At 37.9% G+C, this 19,670-nt stretch overlaps 1 protein-coding gene across 2 annotated transcripts in view; it reads left to right on the top strand.

Annotated features, from left to right (window-relative positions):
• Positions 1–18,891, top strand: part of LOC116294546 (uncharacterized) — a 36,099-nt gene extending 17,208 nt beyond the window's left edge. The window contains exons 1-16 of one of the 2 annotated variants that reach the window (XM_031702172.2): positions 2,022–2,246; positions 2,950–3,022; positions 7,099–7,364; positions 7,493–7,726; positions 8,118–8,684; positions 8,839–9,066; positions 9,159–9,426; positions 9,508–10,945; positions 11,027–11,601; positions 11,677–11,743; positions 11,968–12,040; positions 12,196–12,415; positions 12,804–13,398; positions 13,513–13,660; positions 14,469–14,566; positions 15,368–18,891. In XM_031702172.2, the coding sequence (XP_031558032.2) occupies positions 2,180–2,246; positions 2,950–3,022; positions 7,099–7,364; positions 7,493–7,726; positions 8,118–8,684; positions 8,839–9,066; positions 9,159–9,426; positions 9,508–10,945; positions 11,027–11,601; positions 11,677–11,743; positions 11,968–12,040; positions 12,196–12,415; positions 12,804–13,398; positions 13,513–13,660; positions 14,469–14,566; positions 15,368–16,750 (6,300 nt within the window). In that variant the 5' untranslated portion in view covers positions 2,022–2,179 and the 3' untranslated portion in view covers positions 16,751–18,891. Of the gene's footprint in view, positions 1–2,021; positions 2,247–2,949; positions 3,023–7,098; positions 7,365–7,492; positions 7,727–8,117; positions 8,685–8,838; positions 9,067–9,158; positions 9,427–9,507; positions 10,946–11,026; positions 11,602–11,676; positions 11,744–11,967; positions 12,041–12,195; positions 12,416–12,803; positions 13,399–13,512; positions 13,661–14,468; positions 14,567–15,367 lie in introns of those variants that run through there. The other variant, XM_031702171.2, reaches the window with a different exon arrangement.
• Positions 18,892–19,670: the final 779 nt, after the last annotated feature.

Raw genomic sequence — 19,670 nt, 5'->3', positions numbered from 1 at the left:
AAGAGATTATGGCTTGATTGTTTTACAATACAATACTGAGTAATTTTTCAATGAGGCTAATACTTGATGACCGAGAACGCAGAGACGGAACAAAATCACCACTTTTTTTTTCTTTTTTCGTTTTGAGATTGTTTTCGTTACATCTAAACTAATCTATGACTCATTAGGTTGCAAGAGTATTTTTATTCAAAAAAATACTGAGTTACTTCAGTTTCCGGCTTCTTTTACGCTCGTCTATAACAATCATTGGCTTGCTAACAATAACCCTGTATAAAACATATTTGTATATATGGTACATCTATGGTACATTATATACCAGTAAGATGAAAGCCATTCTTAACAAACACTAGTGTTAGCTCCCAACTGCTTCGCACATTGTCTTGACCACGTTGATTAAAGGTTGCTCAAGTTAATAATCAGAATTTATATTTATGGGTACCAAAAGACGTTGTGGTCTTTGTTTGGGCGCGCAGAACGCCTGGCTCGAGGCACACGTGGGCCAAATTGTTCATTTCGGCAAAAGGAAAGAATAGAATAGAAGAAAGAAAAGATCTTAGTCGCTGTGCACTTTTGGAGCTTCTTCAATAATACCTCTGTTCTAAGCTTTGTAGAAGCCTATAATTGACAAACTAAAGTCCCTTTTTGATTAAACTAGACCTACTTACAAAGGTTTTGTTTCAAACATGACTTCAGTGTTTCCGTCACCTTCGGCCATGAATTACAGTGTTCATTTTATCAGAAGAGATAACTAGCTAAAAGCTAGTGTAAGCTGCGTCGGTGATTCTAATGAAACAGTAATGTAAAAGGGTAAATTTTACACCGTGAAAAGATGAAAAAACTTACTGACGTTTCGGACGCCTTCGTCGGAGTAAAAGAGCATTTCATATCGGTATATTTAGATCCAAATTATCCGAGTAGGTTGGTCTCAGAAGAATAGTTGTAAAGGTTTTATAAATTATCCCTTGCAAAACAATTATCATGTTGATTTTAATTTCTTTATTTTTTATTTATTTATTTATTTTTTCTTACTATTTTTTTAAACATAGTTGAGAATTTCCTTGTTATAAAACCCTTTCACCTTGCAGTCCTTTAATAACTTGCTGGATGGTGGCGGGTCAAAGGGCGTTCAAACAAAGTTGTTTTTGTGTTTTTTATCCACAAATTGCCAAAGTAGTAACAACGTAGCTCCGCTGGTGTTTGTATAAGACAAACATTACATAGATATCGATGTTCGTCTACTGTCAGATTATTAAGTGAAGCGTTGGAGTGGATATAGTGGATTTGGGGCACGATTAGCTACGTTTTGTTGATGCCTTTGGCGTTAAACTATGTAGGGTCGTGGGAAAAGAAGTCGTTCAGGTTTGACTCGAATCCGTAGTTATGGTAACAAAACTATTGAGCGTATTCTCAACAAATGATCAGAAAGCTAACACTGAAGCCACTAAGAAAGAATGGAAGCTGTTTGAGTTTACTTTTGGTTGCGTTGACCTCAAATGAACAGCTAGCTCACTAACGCTTGCTATGATATTCTGCACAATATAAAAGGCTTGTCAGGTGCTTAGACTAGCGCACTGTATACAAGTACATTTGCTGTTTCTTTGAAATTGGAGAAAAGAAGGAAATCAGGAGAGTCGCTGCGTGTAGCCACTCCTTCCCTCGTCAATAACCTAAGAGTGTAAGCCAATATCGGTGAGAAAGCAACCTTGTTTTGTCTCAGCATTCTAGGGGTAGTTTTAGGAATACTCTTCTTTGAATGCACGCTTTCGGTCCCGAGTTTTAAGTGACTTTGGTTGTTTAGCAAAAAAAATTAGGATGCATTGAAGCACCATTTGAACAAGGGGTCTATATAAAAAAGGTCTCTCGTCAATGTCACAATCATCACAACTTGTTGTCATCAACCCGTCAGCATCACTCATGCGCTGCGCTCTGATTGGTCGGATTCCATTAAACAAAGAATGGCCGACGCGGTTGGCCAAGTAATGATGAACTTGGGGCCCCCACAATAGTGTAGTACCCCTCGATATCCTTAACACATGCAAATTAGCTAATCAGTGAAATTCTATATCGCTTGGTCGTTTGACAGTGAGAGAATATCGTACTAACCTTGTCCGCATTCATGAATCGACCGATGAAATTTAAACGGAGTTTTTGAGAGTTCACTGGACAAGAGTTTAGAAGAATGAAGGGCTTTCACTTTACGATCGCCTTCGCTCTTTTAATTCCTATAGTCGGTGCTTCGTTAGGTGGTAAGTTGTATGAGTATCTTAAATGTGCGTGCTGACGTTCAACCGCCAAAAGACACTCACATGTCCGAAAGGCTTCTACCTCGAATCGCTCAAACTACTACAAGGACACGACTCTCTAGATTGAGGAACATATTAAGGCCTGTAAACAACACTGGTCATGGTTTTAGGGTGCCAGCGATAGGCATATTGGTTGAGCGCCGCCGACATACCGAGGCCGTTTTAGTACAAGCAAGGGACACAGAACCTTCCTCTTCTCATGAATCAGACGAAATTCTTTAAGTGTATCGGATTATGGGAGTCTTTACAAGACAGCGAGGATAGAAAAGTTGTATTGAATGCAGTTTCTGTGATTTGGATGCATTTTAATGAAAATCGATAGAAGTGTTTGGATCTTCGTACGGTTCATAGAATTCTCACGCTGCGCGTGAAAGCAGTTATGAATTCGCACATCATGAGGAGGGATATTATCTCTTGAAAATATCTCTATAAATATGCTCCAAAATGTATCCCCTTGGACGACAAGACGTGATCAAATAACGGATAAACAAAGTTTTATTAAGATAACTTCGTAGACTTTCACTAACAGCTGAAAGGGCTTATTGGAATATTCGGCCATAATGTAACACATTATTATTGTGTAAATTGAGTTCACCTTGTTCTCCAAACGTGATTTTTAAATTAATTGATGATTTCTTTCTCGCAGCCTCCAAATGTTCAACCGGATGGTGTCAAAATGGTGGCTCCTGCTCGATCGTCAATGGATCAGTACATTGCAGGTTAGAATCAAATATATATATCACATTAAAATGCTTTAATTTACGTTTATGAAGGACTACAAATTATGTAAACCAAATGCACGTGAAGTAAACTGTGCTGGTTAAAGTTTCTTTGACAGTTTAACGCTATTTAACAAAGTGTGGCCTCTTATTAAATCTTTTATTTCTTATCTAAGTTAATAATCAGAGGCTTTTTTCGATATTTCAGATTGGTTGTTGTAATGTCAGATTTAGTATAGTGTATGTACAGCAGTGGTAAAGTACTTTCTAATGTTGATCCGTACATACCTCTTTCTCTATAATTCAGTCATTAATTATTGAACGTTTACAAGTGTAGTAAAATCGACGTATAGCCCGAAACTGGCATCAAAATTTAATGTACCCATCAAAACCGCACTTCAACGTCCTGTTATATACTTGAAGGTTGAGTCCATTAAAATTATGTTTCTTTGAGTTCATGGAGGTATATTGTTACCTATTTATGGAAAATACTGATTGTCTGAGGCCGCTAATAAAAGCTCATATCGAATTGTCTTTGAAAGATAAATAAACCTACAAGATTACTGATGTCTACCGGAAATCTATGGCAACTAAGGTTTACGTGTTTTGCTAAGGTCTTCAAAAGTCCATGGTATCAAGGTTGTTAAACAACACATAAATAATTAACTAAACCTCCTGCGAATTGTTTTCGTTCCATTGACAGACTCGCAATGTGTTATAATTGAGAATAAAAATACCAAAAACACCTAATTATGAGTTGCAAGCGTTGAAATGTTCGCGTAAAATGACTCAAAGTGGTTCGTGTCCAAAAAGACTCGATGATCATTGAAAATCCGCCTAGTAGAAATTTTCATCGACCTTGGTTGTACTTTATATCTCTTTATTCCTTAAGAGATAATTATTTATCCTTTTCTAGACGTTTACTACAAGGTACTCCTAATTTTCAGCTAATAAACGCCTCGGAATCCAGTAAATTACAATTTTCTGGCCTGTTTTTATGGTGATGACAAGTTGTCGTGCGAAGCCAGCCGAAACATCTAGGACTATATTTGTAAACTGAATCTAGGATTAACACTAAGCTGAGTTTCTTTAGAATAAAGAAATTCGAAGTGCCATACATTGAATAATATTACACGCTAGAATAATGGAATAAAATGCTCAAAACAATAGTGAGAGGAGTGAAGAAAAGCACGAATCTAGTTGGTCGATCGAAGGAAGCCTGTTTTCTATCTGTCCTTACAAATTCTTTCTTCCAAGTTACGGATAAACAGTTATCTGTTGTGGCTAACTGCAAGTGTTTTTGATACACAGCCTGCTTGATTGATGCCTCTTTTATTCATACCTCTATTTGTAGTTTAAAAACATCCTTTCAACGAGAATTATTGACATACGCTAAAGTTTTAGTAAGAAAAAAAGCGCGCGCTCTGTACTCGGTAATGTCCTATTACGAAGTTTAATTTCGTGGCCGTGTTTTCATCTCTCGTAGTTTCGCCCTCTTGGTGATTGTTTTAGCTAGGTTTTCTACAGAGACTAATTACTGAAAAACGTCTGTTTACCAAAGTCAAATTTTTTTGATTCCACAATAAGTATTTTTACGTTGTTTGTTCTAACTCGCTCTAGGGTTGTGTTCTAATTGACTCCAGTGTGATGCCGTTTGATACCTTCGGTATTAAGTACCGCTTTCAACGTCTTGCTCTTCATGAAGAAAGTTTATACGTACTAAGAAATGAAAGGCTTAATACTAAAGGCAAATTATCGGGAAAAGAGGCACGAGGCTTGAGCAGTCCAGAGTGTGCCTTTTTGTGTTTGCTAATTTTGTTTCCAACGCCGAAATATTGACTTCAAAACGTCAGTCCGTCGGCAAAGAGGGTAGTTTCGGACTCTTTTTAATACCGGTTGCCTTATTGGTGACCTTAAAGGCTTTTTCTCAAAGGCATTGAGATCTAAAGGCCAAATGTACGAAGTCCCTTAATCATTGTGCAACGTGCGGTAGATTTGTCTAATTCTCGTATTGTTTGCTCATTGTTCCGACCAGTTGCGAGTGTGACACTTCGGGCTCGCTCTATACTCCAAACATGCATAAATTTCTGTCACTAATCCTCTGATACACAATGAAATACCTCAAAAACCGAGACAAACTTTGCTACTTTTCCACTAAACCTCTAGGATTTCTTCTAAGATACAAAATAGGGACAAAATGCAAGCGATATTTTCTTTTAGGGCCGACCAAGTATTTGAACTAACAAATTGCATTATCTTTGTTATTGTGTCTTACGACAATTGTTTTTTGACTCAACCATGTGCAAGACTACGACAACAGCTGCTTGTATCTAATATTGCCCTCCTTGTCCAAATTTGCTGGGATTCCACTATATTCACTCTTAATTATAAGTCTGAGAAGAGTTTAGATAATGCTAAGACAATTTGCCTTGTTGATTCTTGGGTCCCCTAAGGTGGAATTCATAGCCCTAGTAAAAACATCTCTCCTGATTGCATGAATTACTGAATACGAATCTGTGTTCTTTTGTTAACTCATTTAATAGGAATGCTGCCGTAACAAATGTCAAATCTTTGCAAAGTTTCCTTAACTATTGTTTTGGCTGCCCAATATTAATAGTTAATAAAAATGTTTTTCTAACTGGGCTGGTTGGGATCAAATTTTATGCTATAGTGATAAACACATTAGCTTCGTTTTTGAAACTGGTTTTATGACTTCCAAGCTATCATTATGAAAAACCAAGTTAATTAATGACTTTTAAAATCACTAAAAAAAATCTTAGGAAAAACAAAACAATTGAAAAAATTACTCATTTGAAATTTTTATTCAAGTGAAATATGAATGAACACAATCAAATTTTAGTTATTTGACTTGACTTTTTCGTTTGCGTAATAATTTAATGTGCGTTTTTTAGCATCCCAGGCCGTAGGGGGCAAGCAGACTGAAACATGACTAATGTGCTTAAGTTTATAAATCGCTTACAGTATTAGCTTCATAACAGGGAGTTTTAGGAACACTTTGTAGGGTCAGCGATTTGAGAATTAGGAAATTATGCATTTATTGTTTTTTAGTTATCAGCATTTTCAAGAATTTAAAGTCTTTGTTGTCTCACAAAGACAGCAATAGAATACCACAGCAAGTAATCACTCAGTAGACTAGGTTTTATGGCTCATTTATCAGAACACACTCAAGTTAGACTGTCAGTGGCTCATGGCTTTTCAAGGATGAATGATTTTCTTGTCAACCAGGACAATTGATACTCCAAGCCACAAACGTTTCTGTTGTTTGGCTATTGGAATACTCCTAAACAGACTAAAAAACTCCTTGTGTGGAACACTTAATTTGAATGTTTCATTAAGCTTTGAGTTAAGAATGTGGGATGTGATGTGTATTAAATTTGAGCATCTGTTGTTGTTTTAGATGCTCTGTATTTTGCCTACGTATAAACTATACATATGTAATAATGTACTTATAGAAAATGTTGGTTATTTCATGCCCAAGGAAATTAAAAATCATTGTGCTTGTCAAATACTAAGGGATGGTTATCAGTTATTTTGGCAGTAGTTCAGCTTTTTATAAGTAAGATTTTCTAATGTGGTAATTTAATGAAATTTAGGTGGTAAACAGGATTTGTGTATACATGTTTAAAAATTAATATGCATGTACCATTGACCTTGGTGTTTTGTTAAATAATTGTCTAAACACAGACTATAACCCATAACAGAATTTCTTATCTCACATTAAATCTAGATTTCATTCGACTCTAAATGACAAATCTGTAGTTTATATAGTGCATCTTAATGCACTATCATGTGTTTTATGCTATTTAAAGACCTAGATTGGCCTCATAGATTGTCACAATGTTATATATTTTTAATCATTTTACGACATGAAAATTATATTTATGAAGTGTGGTTTGTCAACAAGTTTCTCTCTCACGCTATAAGAGGACCTGCTTCAGTCAGAGTCAAATTCATACCTCTATTGTTATATTGATTACAGACCAGGGGTCACTACTAATCTATAAAATGCTATATTCTTTGGTGCTGATAAAAATGCTGTAATATTGCTGTTGCAGCTGTCCACCCAACTTTACTGGAAAACGCTGCGAAGTTGATGTTGATGAATGCTCAACATTATCCAACCCATGTAAAAATGGTGCAACTTGTACAAATGTTGATGGAGGATATATTTGTCGATGTATAACTGGATGGGAAGGTGCAGATTGCTCCATCAATGTGAATGACTGTCTTGAAACTCCTAATAACCCAAAATGCCTGAATGGAGGTACATGTGTGGATCGAGTTGGATCTTATAGATGCAATTGTCCACCCAACAAAGCAGGTATGAATGCAGTGTATATATTGAGTCCATTGTATGTGATGTAGCAAGTCTGGTTAGCGGATATATTAGGTTGCATTATTGACCCTAAATTCTCAGAATTCTAACCCTTCTGCTTGATTATTTCACAGGTCTTATTTGCCAATTTGATAATGAATGTGCATCTAATCCATGTAATGGCAGTGCAACTTGTGTTCCATCACCTTTTGGAAAGGCCAATTGTCTTTGTTCCCATGGATGGACAGGCCCCAACTGTGACGTGGATATTCCAGATTGTAATGTAGCCCAGTCACCCTGTTATCATGGGGGGACATGCCGAGATGTCCCAGGGTCCTTTGTCTGTGATTGTGTGCCTGGATTTACTGGTAAGTTTATGAAAACATCTACACATCTTGATTACCACTTAATGTTATCACTTCATATTTTGCAAATTCTACTGCATATTGCAAATTACAGTGCAAATCTCAAAATTCTGACCAAATGTGATGTATTCACATACTTTTCTCATGCCATCCTCCAATTAGCATTTAGACCAGAAATAAGTTAAGACAATCCTGCAATGCCGATGGGGTGAAAGCCAAGATAAAAGTATGCAAATACATTATCAGTGGTCATACTTCTGGGTGCTGTGCAGTAAGAAACTGCATTTTTAAACAATATTTTATCTTGTTACTATTCTCATTTTCATGATTCCTCAGTTTTTGATCATTGAAATTAGCATCACTTTGTAAGACATGGTATTTTGGTTTGTTTTAGGATCCCGTTGTGAGACAAACATAAATGAATGTGAGTCGAATCCATGTCAAAATGGAAATTGTCTTGATTACTACAACCAATTTGAGTGTGTCTGCTTCAACGGATGGACTGGTAAACTCTGTGAAGTAGAAATCAATGAGTGTGACAGCATGCCCTGTCAAAATGGAGGACAATGCCATGATAAACTTGGGGAATACAGTTGTACCTGCTTGTATGGTTATGAAGGTACACATTGTGAGATTGATATTGATGACTGTGCTTCGTCTCCCTGCCGCAATGGTGCAACATGCAATGATCTTGTGGGAAAATACTCTTGTACTTGCCCTCTCGGCTTTACAGACACAAACTGTCAAACAAACATTAATGAATGTGCTACATCCCCATGTCAAAATATGGGAACATGTGTGGATGGTATAAATGGCTATACTTGCAATTGCCGTGGTGGATACACTGGAACTAATTGTGAACTTGAAATTGATGAATGCCATAGCTCACCTTGTCAGAATGGTGGAGTATGCAGGAATGTGGTCAATGGATACCTTTGTATCTGCCCACCAGGAGCTTCTGGTAAGTCTTCTCAGTTATTGGGATCACTGGAGATGAATGATTAAGAAGTTTTACCAGATTCTTGTAGTCCATCAAATATCAGTCTAAATGAAGCATCTTGGTTATCCCTTTAACAAAAGCTGCTTCTCAAAATCTATTTACAATCTGTTTTCAGGTGATCATTGTGAGAATGATCCAAATGATTGTCCAGTAGGTGCATGCCTAAATGGGGGTGTATGTATTGATGGAATGAACAACTACTCTTGTAAATGTCATCCTGGTTTCACATCATCTAATTGTGGTGTTGAGATTGATGAATGTGCAACATCGCCCTGCCGCAATGGAGGAAGATGCATCGATGGAGTAGCTCAATACATGTGCCAATGTCGCAATGGCTATACAGGTGTGTGAATTCTCTTGAAACATTTGGAGTACTATTTCTTGGCCTAAGGAATAAAAATTTAAAATATTTTAAAATGCTTTACTTTTTTTTAGGAAGGGACTGTGAAACAGTAATTGACAGTTGCTTGGGTCACACTTGCCGTAACAGTGCCACATGCTCAAGTAATTCTCCCTATACTTACACATGTAATTGCAAACCTGGATATTCAGGGAAATATTGTGAAGAAGATGTCAATGAATGTCAGGCTCGTCCATGTGTCTCTGGAACTTGTGTTGATGGTATCAATGGCTATACATGTCGCTGTAACCCTGGATTCACTGGAGACCGTTGTCATATCAATATCAATGACTGTCAGTCAAGGTTAGTACAAATGCTTGTTGTTGTTTGTTATCCATTGTGCTCATTTATTTTTTACTTTTCTTTTTCTACTTGTATTTTCAGCCCCTGTGTTCAAGGTGGGACCTGTATAGATGGCATAAACCAGTACACATGCAGCTGTCCTAAAGGCTTTACAGGCGAAAGATGTGAAATTCACATCAATGAGTGTAGCTCGAATCCATGTACACATGGAGGGACATGCGTTGACAAGATTGGCTCCTACAGCTGCTACTGTCCTCCAGGTTACACTGGCACAAAATGTCAGCAGCCTTTAAACAGATGCCTAATCAATCCTTGCCGCAATAGTGGAACATGTAAAAGAACTGGAAGGGACTTATCTGATTTTTATTGTGCCTGCCCTGATGGATACAATGGCACAATTTGTGACGTGATGAACATCTCTTGTGCTTTAGCTCAGAGTAAAGGTGCCATTTGCCTTAACCAAGGCACCTGTGTTGACAATTCTAAAGGTATTCAGTCATGCAAGTGCAAGCCTGGGTATACTGGAAGCTATTGCGAGACAAACATTAATGATTGTGCAAGTGGACCTTGTAAATATGGAGCAACATGCTATGATGGAATTGCAAATTATACCTGCACATGCAGAAATGGATTTAAAGGACGAAATTGTGACATTAATATCAACGAGTGCGCAAACAACCCCTGTGCACGAGGCACATGTATAGATCTCATTGATGACTTTCTTTGTTCATGTCCCAAAGGTTATGTTGGCTCTCGATGCGAGATTAATCCAAACGATTGTTTTCTTAATGCTTGTTTTAATGGTGGTACCTGCAGAGATGGAATAGCAAGCTATCAATGCTCCTGTCCCTCTGGATTTACAGGTTCCAGATGTGAAATCAACGTTGATGAGTGTGCATCAAACCCTTGTTCAGGACTGGGGACGGAAACGTGCTTTAATCTTGTTGATAATTATCACTGTCAGTGCAAACGTGGATTCCTTGGCAAGAACTGCGAACTCAATATCAACGAGTGCCTATCTTTCCCTTGTCAAAACGGAGGTACATGTAAGGACGGCGCAGGGAAGTACACCTGTCTTTGCAAAAAGGGATATTCTGGAAACAATTGTGAGCGTCAAGTATATTCCTGCAATGACACACCTTGTGAAAATGGTGGCACTTGTCGTAGTGTGGAAGGAAGTTACGAATGTGACTGTAAACAAGGAGTGTATGGGCAACAGTGCGAATGGAATAAAGATGACTGTTTATCCGATCCTTGTAAGAATGGAGGAACATGTGTGGATGGCTATGATAGTTATACCTGTAACTGTCCAGAAGGTTTCACTGGGAATAATTGTCAGCAGATTATAAATGAGTGCGCGAGCAATCCGTGTAGAAATGGTGGTAGCTGTAGAGATTTAGTGGGTAGCTACAAATGTGACTGTCCAGAAAAATTGATTGGAAAGAATTGTGAAGTTCTGGTGAAGGATTCGTGCCCCTACAGCGACTGCGCCAAAAAGTTTGACGGCGGAAAATGTGTCGTAAGTATTCTATTAAATAATTCCTCTCTTTTTCAAAGTCTTTTTTGGCTCTTACGATAATACGTATTCCTTTGTTTTCAGGCAAAATGCAACAATTATGAATGCAACTGGGATGGCACCACATGTTCTCTAGGCATTGAGCCTTGGTCTAACTGTACAGCTGTTACGAACTCTGGTCGGCCCTGCTACGAGGTTTTCGAAAACGGTGTATGCAACCAAGAATGTAACACAGGCACCTGCCTGCTTGATGGTTTTGACTGCAAGAAGCCAACGCCATCTTGCCCTCGTAACAAGTACTGTGCCGCTCGTTTCGCGGACACGAGATGCGACAAGGAATGCAACAACAAAGGATGTCTAGAGGACGGTCTTGACTGCAACATTCAAGTTCCAAAACCTGCAAAAGGCACTCTGGTCTTAGTTCTCTTGGTGACGCCTGAAACCTTTATGAAAGGGTCTCGGGAGTTCATGCGAGAGCTGTCTAGAGTTCTGGGTACTATTGCCTTCATCAAAAAGGACAAAGACGACAGGCCAATAGTGTTACCCTATCCACTTCCGCCTTCAGCCCCAGTGCCAATAGGTCGAAAAAGAAGATCAGCAGAAAGTGCAGAGTATGTCAGAAGCAGTCGCAATAGGCGTGCTAGTAGTGAAAAGAACGGGTAAGCATAACGCTGAAAATGTATTTATTTATGTAGAAATAAACTCTAACGATTTTGTATTTTTCTTTTCTGAAGTGCCGAAGTTCACGTAACACTGGATAACAGAGGTTGTGAGAGTGATTGCTTTCAAGACGTTGGCAATGTAAGTTTTATTTCATTCTTTCAGTGTTTCATTCACGTTTCCAATGTTTGTTTAAAGATTTAAAAAATACCTTTGCATATTTTTTCCTGTTGCTTATATTTTCCTCTTCCAATTCTTGGTTGATCTTCTTTTCTTCTTATTGCTGACTAAACACTACGTTTGCTCGAGTGTATTTCCTTTGGTAACTGTCAAACTCTGTTTCTGACCACGTTTTTATTTTACAGGCTGCAAGATTTCTCGGCGCGAAGGCTTCTAACAACAAACTGGATTTGCCGTATCCCGTATATGCAGTAGACAGTAAGTAGATCGTCGAATTTTCTAAGGAAATTCCTAATAGCCTTCTCTACCATTTTCCCTAATTTTAACGTTCCCATTTCCGCAAGCGCAAACACATTGAAACGTTTGTTTTTGCTCACGAAATGTTTTGATGGAGTTTTGGATTCCTCTTTAAGGTCAAGAAAAGCCAACCGTTTCACCGAAACCGGGTTTTGAGCCGAGTCCATTATGGATCGCGATCCTTTGTGTTGGGATTCCACTGTTTATCGTTGGGGTTCTGGCTGGCGGTAAGAGGATGTACACCAAACTTTGGTTACCTGAAGGCTTCCCTCGACGTCTTATCCACCAACGAAGATCACAACGACGAGATCCTGTTGGTCAGGAGGTGTCTATGAGGTATGAACGTTTTTGTTTTGTTGGTCAAGTAATGAGTGAAAAATACGTCGAAATAGGAGTCGTACAAATTCCTTCTACTTTAGAAACACGTGTTTGTTTTCAAATAGTTCAAAGATATATCATACATTCGAGCACTTTGAATAAGGTATCGTTTTAAGAAATTAAAAGACAGGTGATTGGCTATTCATATCATTTTTTACTTTAAAATGCTTAATTTTAATTTAAACACTTGGGAATATTAGGCAAAATAACCTAACGAAATAAGAGAGGTTGGAAAACGAATCAACTTCTCAGTTTGCCTCAAATCTTAAATGCTCTGTATAGTATCTGGAGTAATGAATGACTTTGATGTGCTTCAAAATTTAATTTAATTTTGTTTAATTGAAAGGTCAATGAACAAAAGTACTACCGACTTGGAAGAAGAGGGCGCGGCTGGAGGCAGTGCGTTATCTCGTTCAGACTTGACTCCACCCAGCGAAGCTCGGGATCCCAAGCGTGTCAAACTAGATGATGAAGATGAACTAAAAAGGGGCGGGTCTGTTGAGAAAGACACGCGGAAGTGGACAAGGCTGCATCGAGAAGCTGCTGACGTGAATGTTAGGAATTGTTCTTCATTAATGCCGCCACAGAAGTGTGAAAGAGGAGCCGAGGTTCAGGACGTGGATGCTAGAGGCCCTGGTGGATTTACGGCACTACATCTAGCGTCCTGTAGAGGGACGTTCTTGGATGGTTGTATAGACGATGACAAGGATAGTGATGACAGTGGAGGTGTCATGGTGTCCGACTTACTGTCTATGGGTGCAAGTTATGGGGCTAAGACAGATGAATCCCAAGAAACACCCCTTCATTTGGCTGCAAGGCATTCAAGGGCTGATGCGGCAAAACGCCTGCTCGATGCTGGAGCTGATCCTAATTCGAGGGATCGGCTTGGAAGAACGCCTTTACATTTGGCTGTAGGATCCGACGCTCAGGGCGTCTTCCAGGTAAAAAAACATTTTCAAACATTTTGACTCTGTAACAACAACAACAACAACAACAACAACAAAAAACAGTATATCGGTGCCCAAATAACCTTTGTTTTTGTTTTTTCGTAACAGATTCTCCTAAGGAACAGAGCAACCGATCTTGAGGCGCGCATGGATGATGGCACAACACCTCTTATCCTTGCGGCTCGTTTCGATTTGGTAGACATAGTGAAAGATTTAATCAAGGCAGGCGCCAAAGTCAACAACATAGATAACCAAGGTAAGTATCGAATGAAGAATGAACAAATTAACACGCAAACTCCTCAAATTATGTCCAGGGCAGAATAACATATACTACAACTCGCTTTATGTCAATAATAGCCAGAATACAGAATTTTTAGGAGTTTTTTTCGACGCCTTATAGTCTAAAATTTCCAAAAAGTTACAAATCGTAAATACACGGAAACAGTAGAAAGTGTTTCCGTCATATTTATGCCAGCACTTTTAGTTTAAATTTGCCATATGTTCCCAAAACTGTACAAGAAAGCATTCTATAAAGTGTGAACCACCCAAGAGATCCTGCACGATCCTTACGTTTCCCGTAATTTACGCGGGGTTAACCAAGCCATAAAGCTTGGCAATCGAATTTAACGCGAAAGTTGGCAAGGTTAATATTGTATGTCGTCGATAAACGTCTCTCAAGGGCTGTGTAACAATGCTTTCTATAAGCCTAGAGTCAATCCCATTAACCTTGTCGGATTATGAATTCAAGGTCGTCAGCCAACTTTAGAGAACGGCTCCAGTATGATGAAGTAGATTTTAGGCTATTAAATGCGAACTTCGTACGACGGAATTGAATTTCATTTCCACGTTATAAATTTGAAATGACAATAGAACATTATTTTGATTTGCTTCGGTTTTTATTTTTCCGGTGAAACTCATTTGAGCAGGACGATACCATGAAAAAAAAAATCAGCATGACAGAAAAAGGCCTCCCCGTGTTTGACCACAATGCATGAATACCGCACAGCACGTTATGTTACGCTTCCTACCTCAAAATCTGTTTTAACACTGTTTCCGTTCTTTAGGTAAATCTGCACTGCATTGGGCTGCTGCGGTAAATAGCCACGAGGTCACGGCAGAACTGGCCAAAAATGGTGCAAAGAAAGACCTCCAGGATGATAAGGTATGTTAACGATAGATCTTTATCTATATTGATTCTTTTTTAAGTACAACTAAAACATAACTATGACGTCCAAAGGCTTTAAATTTGGGTCTGGCTTCAACACAGATTGGTACTGCGAAAACTATTTTCTCGTCTCCAGATTTCTGTCAGCATGACTTGGTCTGGTATCTGGAAATATGTGGTTTTACTCTTGACATGTGGCTACTTACTTCTAAGTATATTGGTAGTGTCTAAGACTAGTAAACGCCTGTCTTTCAGTGCGCTATAGTAAGGGGATATTGGATTGGATTTTATAACGGATTTGATTTAGCTTTATATTTATTTGCCATTACTAATTATCCAATAGCCTGCTTACACGGCACGACTTAACTCTGGTTAATACTTTCAAAGCTTTCGGATGTAGAGGGTGTTTTTTATGTAATAGTTGAAAGGCTGATTAGGATTTTATTACATTATTATCAAAACATTAGAATATTTATATTTTGTATTTTATAATTATAAAATAATTTTTTAGTACTTTATTGAGTTAATTTTTAGTCTTAATTAATATCATTGTATATCTTATGATTTGATTTTATCATTATACCTTAGGTGTCCCCTATTAGTAGAGGGTTTTCCCTCAGCTAGTTATTTTCTTGACACGTTAATAAAGTATCTATCTATCTACACGGACTTAACCACTGTTACGTTCGGCTGCACGCAGGCTATTGTCCAAGGGCGGGACTTCGTTTTAAACTTATTCAAAGCTTCGGTTTTAATCCCGTTAGAATAACTAACCTCGGTTGTTATGTTATGTTATAGGGTCAGACGCCATTGTTCCTTGGAGCTCGCGAGGGGAGCCTAGAGGCAGTGAGAATACTGCTGCTTAATTACGCCAATCGAAACATTGCTGACAATATGGATAAAACTCCAGAACATATTGCTCGACATAAGATGCACCATGATATTGTACAGCTGTTAAAGGATTGGTCACTAGGATGTAATTCACCCAAAGCAGCACCTGCGCTCACTTCTCCACCAGATCAGCAAAAGTCCCCGCACAATGGCACGGCTTCTCCACCATGCACTGAACTGCAAAACGGGAAATCAGTCATCACGCATTTCCCGGTGACTACCTCTTCCACAAGGGCAAAAGCTTCTTCAACGAATTCCGATCACGCTCGTGGTGCAAGGGCTAAAACAACTGCGAATGGTGGGACAAAACGAAAACGCAAAAGACAGCCGCGTAAGGATGAGGAGCCTGTTGCTGAAAACTATAGCAATAGCAGGAAACCAAGCGATGGTGCTGCAGCTTACTCTCCACAAGGACACGTCAAACAGCCCTCGCCTTGTAGCAGTGGACCGACGTTTTCTCCTAATTGTGTGTCCTCTGTAATGAATGGATTTTCTCCTCAAGGGAGTTCGGGAACGGGGATTTCTCCATCCAATTCAACGACGTTGTCACCACCACAAGATACAAACTCGCCACCAGTGTTCTCAGACTCTCCTTTTAATGATGTTTTAGCCAATGAATATGGATTGGAAGAATTCAATGGATTGGATTTCGACGATATCCATTTGAATGAAACGGAGCTCTCAACTAACTTCGGCGGTACAGAGTGTGGTGTCGATAGTGGATCTCCGAACCTGCACGACTCATTATCGATGTCGTGTATGCTTCCCGTGACCGCCATAGGTGGTGAAACAATTAATAATACCTCTGACTGCATGTTTTATCCGACCCAGCAAAGGCAACAAAGACGCGAATATCCGTCGGGAACGAGACTGTATTCGGCTCAAAGCAGCCCTAACCTGGCTTGTACGGTAGAATCAGAACCACGACAGATATCTATTGTACAGGACATGGATGATATGAGTTCGGTTGCGCACTGCGTACAGAACGGATTTCCAAATGGTCACAGAACAGTCCAGGCCTGTGCTATGACTAACGGCGTCGTGATGCCTAGAAGGAAAAACAGTTCCAGCAGTTCGTATACCAATAATCAACTTTATCATCATATGCAACATCCCAACAACATACTCTATAATGAAAACTACCCGACGCCACCTTCGGTACACTCTTATTCGATATCCTACGATTCGCCACAAAAACTTCCCGTGTCATACTTAACTCCATCACCAGACTCCCCCGAGGAGTGGTCTTCGTCGCCGCATTCTTTGAATTCTGATTGGTCATCGTGCTAGACGTTAAGGAACAATTTTGATATACACTTGAAAAAGTGTAGGTGAGAGTCGCATAATATTGAATATAATCTATAAATATATATACATATGTAATGTAAAAAGACTAGAATTACTATATATAAATATATTGCCAGAAAGCAAGTGATATTGGCCAGGTTTAAATCGAGATTAAGTAGAGACTAGGGCTTTTTTTACTAAACAGGGAGCTTGATTTTTAATACAGGAATAGAAATTCTATTATAGATACATAACCAACTACATTTTATACTGATACGTATCATATTTTATTTTACGGCTCATGGCACTGAGATTTCGTATGAGTGAGAAATTTATGATTGTTCAGACTAGTTTTATTCTCCAACAATTTGATTGGACAGTCTTTCGTGTCAAGGGTTCTGTTTTGGTTCAGGAAAGTCTCATTAGTTTCTTATTGATGCGAAATCTTCTCTGCGATTGCAATAATAACCAATAAGAGCTGATTTTGTTTTTTTTAGCAGCATTTAGTTTTTCTTACTTTTTACAGAATATGATCTTCTAAGATCTTTTTAGTTAGTTTGAAGGTTTCATCATGACCAGCACACATATCTATATACCAAGTATTAACAGTACACTACACTAGTGCTTACAACAATTAGTCGTGCTTTTTTTATTTCTTTAACATTTTTATCGTCCATGCTTTTGTCATCAAGTCGGTGGGTATTATTAGATGTTAAGCTTTGTAGGAAAAACGTTACTGGAAAAGCTTTAATTCTTCTATAAAGATGACAAAAATTATATAGTTTATTAATATTGAACGTTAAAAATTGAAACAGAAAACATTCTTAGCCTAAATTCAATTATATTTCTTCCAAATTTAGTTTATCTGAGCGACCCCTACCCATGGAAGAAGTGTAGCTTTTCCAGTACAATTTGTTCCAATAGGGTTTAGTTTCCAATGTACATATTAATAATCATCAGCAATCTATAAGAAGAAACGAAATGCTTGTGATAATACAAGCTGAAATTTTAAAATTTCAGAAATAACATAGGTCTATAAAATAGTATTCATTGGGTTGAGTAGATTAGAGGGAGATAAGATTATTTCGTTTAGAAATGTTTCACATAAATTCCTAAAGTAGGTTTTTAGCTAAGTTATTTGTTTGCACAGTTTTTTCCAGCCATTGAATTCGAAGCTCTTCGGAGAACAAAAGCCACTTCACTGAAACGATGATGAGGAGACTGTCTTTTGTAACAAGTGAAGTGGTCTTGAAGTTCACCGCTGTTGTATCGTTTTGTTTTTATATTTGGGTTTCACTCAGTTCATCATTTTTCTAAATAATTGAGTTAAATAGTAATTCCTTATTTGTTGTGTAACACATTCCTTGCGTATGAAGCCTACTCACAAAATTCCATTTTGGTCTTTCTATTTTTGATAGTGCGATATAGATGAAAGTCTAAAAAGAATAGAAAGGCGAAAAAGTACTGCCAACATAGTCGTACGCTTCCAACGCGTTCCATTAACCATAGGCCTTTGTCATAATGGCGGCTACTATTAATCAGTATAATCATTAAAAATAATTTTTCTAGATGTAACTCTGAAATGATAAGGGCTTGATAACGCAAACGACGTGCGTGAATTTCGAAATCCAGTCAAAAATCCTTACGATATGTGGAGTTAGAAATGTCAACATACACCAAAACGAGGCAATAAAGGCCTTGGGCTAAACACACATACAAAACACTCTACCTTTGGTCTTTCATAACTGTTGATATTTAGTCAAAAGTAGTGAACTTGATTTCCAAAAATATTTGTATTGAAGTATTCTTTCAGAAGACAACCGTTATTTATACTAGAAAGCTGTCGTTCTCCTTTAGTAAGAAACCGCCATTATGTTAAAGATTTATAAACATTCCTGATTCAGTTTAATTTGTAAAATTTGCACCAAATTCTGAACTCGTCAGAGTTCATCGTTAGTAGTTGAATTAATGGGGGAAATACAATCCGTTGTTTGCCCAGATATTATAGAGATATTAATAATGATAATATATATTTTTACGATTACTATAAGTATGATCCTGAGCATGGACAAATATTGTTATAAAGTTTTGTACATTATAAATTAAAACGAGCCAACTTTGAAATAAAATATGAAATTATTAAACTGTTGTTTTCTTTGCTCTTCTTAGTGGGGGAACTTGTGGGCACTGGAGCGCTGGGGTTACTATAGTGACGGATTTATATCGCAAAGTTTTGGCATGTCGCAATAAATGGAGGCTACTATAATTCCGTGCGTAGTTTTAGAGATACCATATGCTGTGTTTTTCTGTAGTTTTCTAGTAGAAACAATTCAATTATAAAGTTTTTAATTTTGATGCTAACGTGATACGTTCCACAAATAGGTGACGTTTGATTGACAACACTACAGTCTCGGTTGAAGGGGCGAAAGAACACGAAAAAGCACGGACGCGGAAAACAAATTTCTACAATCCAGTTACCTTTGTATTGTTCATATAAGCTCGACTGAGATCAGAGATACCGCAAATACAATATCAACCCGTGGGAAACACAACATCGATTATTTCCCAAGGTTAACTTGCGAGATTTCTAATGTATAAATGGCCAAAAAATGGAGCGAAAAATGGTTTTACCCATTTTGGGTTTATGATGCAGAATTATTAGGCATAATTTTAAGCGAGCAAAGAAAGTTTGTATTTTTAGCTTTTTGAATAAATGGAATAGTATCAGTATTAAGCTAGCTATATTCGTAACCAAAACGTAAACAATATAATTATAGCTAGATGGAACGAAACTGAAATCAATTTATCGAGGTAACGATATTTCAAGAATGAATGAAGGCAATATTTTAATTGTACGAAAAAACTGATAAATTCAATCAAAATAAATTAGATGATTCAGTTTCAAGTCAACATCAAAACAAGT

Source organism: Actinia tenebrosa, unplaced genomic scaffold, assembly GCF_029948245.1.
Source record: "Actinia tenebrosa isolate PJP-AT-01 unplaced genomic scaffold, QUT_ActTen_1.0 PGA_scaffold9__36_contigs__length_13948895, whole genome shotgun sequence".
Taxonomy (NCBI): Eukaryota; Metazoa; Cnidaria; class Anthozoa; order Actiniaria; family Actiniidae; genus Actinia; species Actinia tenebrosa.
Note: the sequence above shows the minus strand (reverse complement) of the source record. Positions and strands in the feature narration are given on the sequence as shown.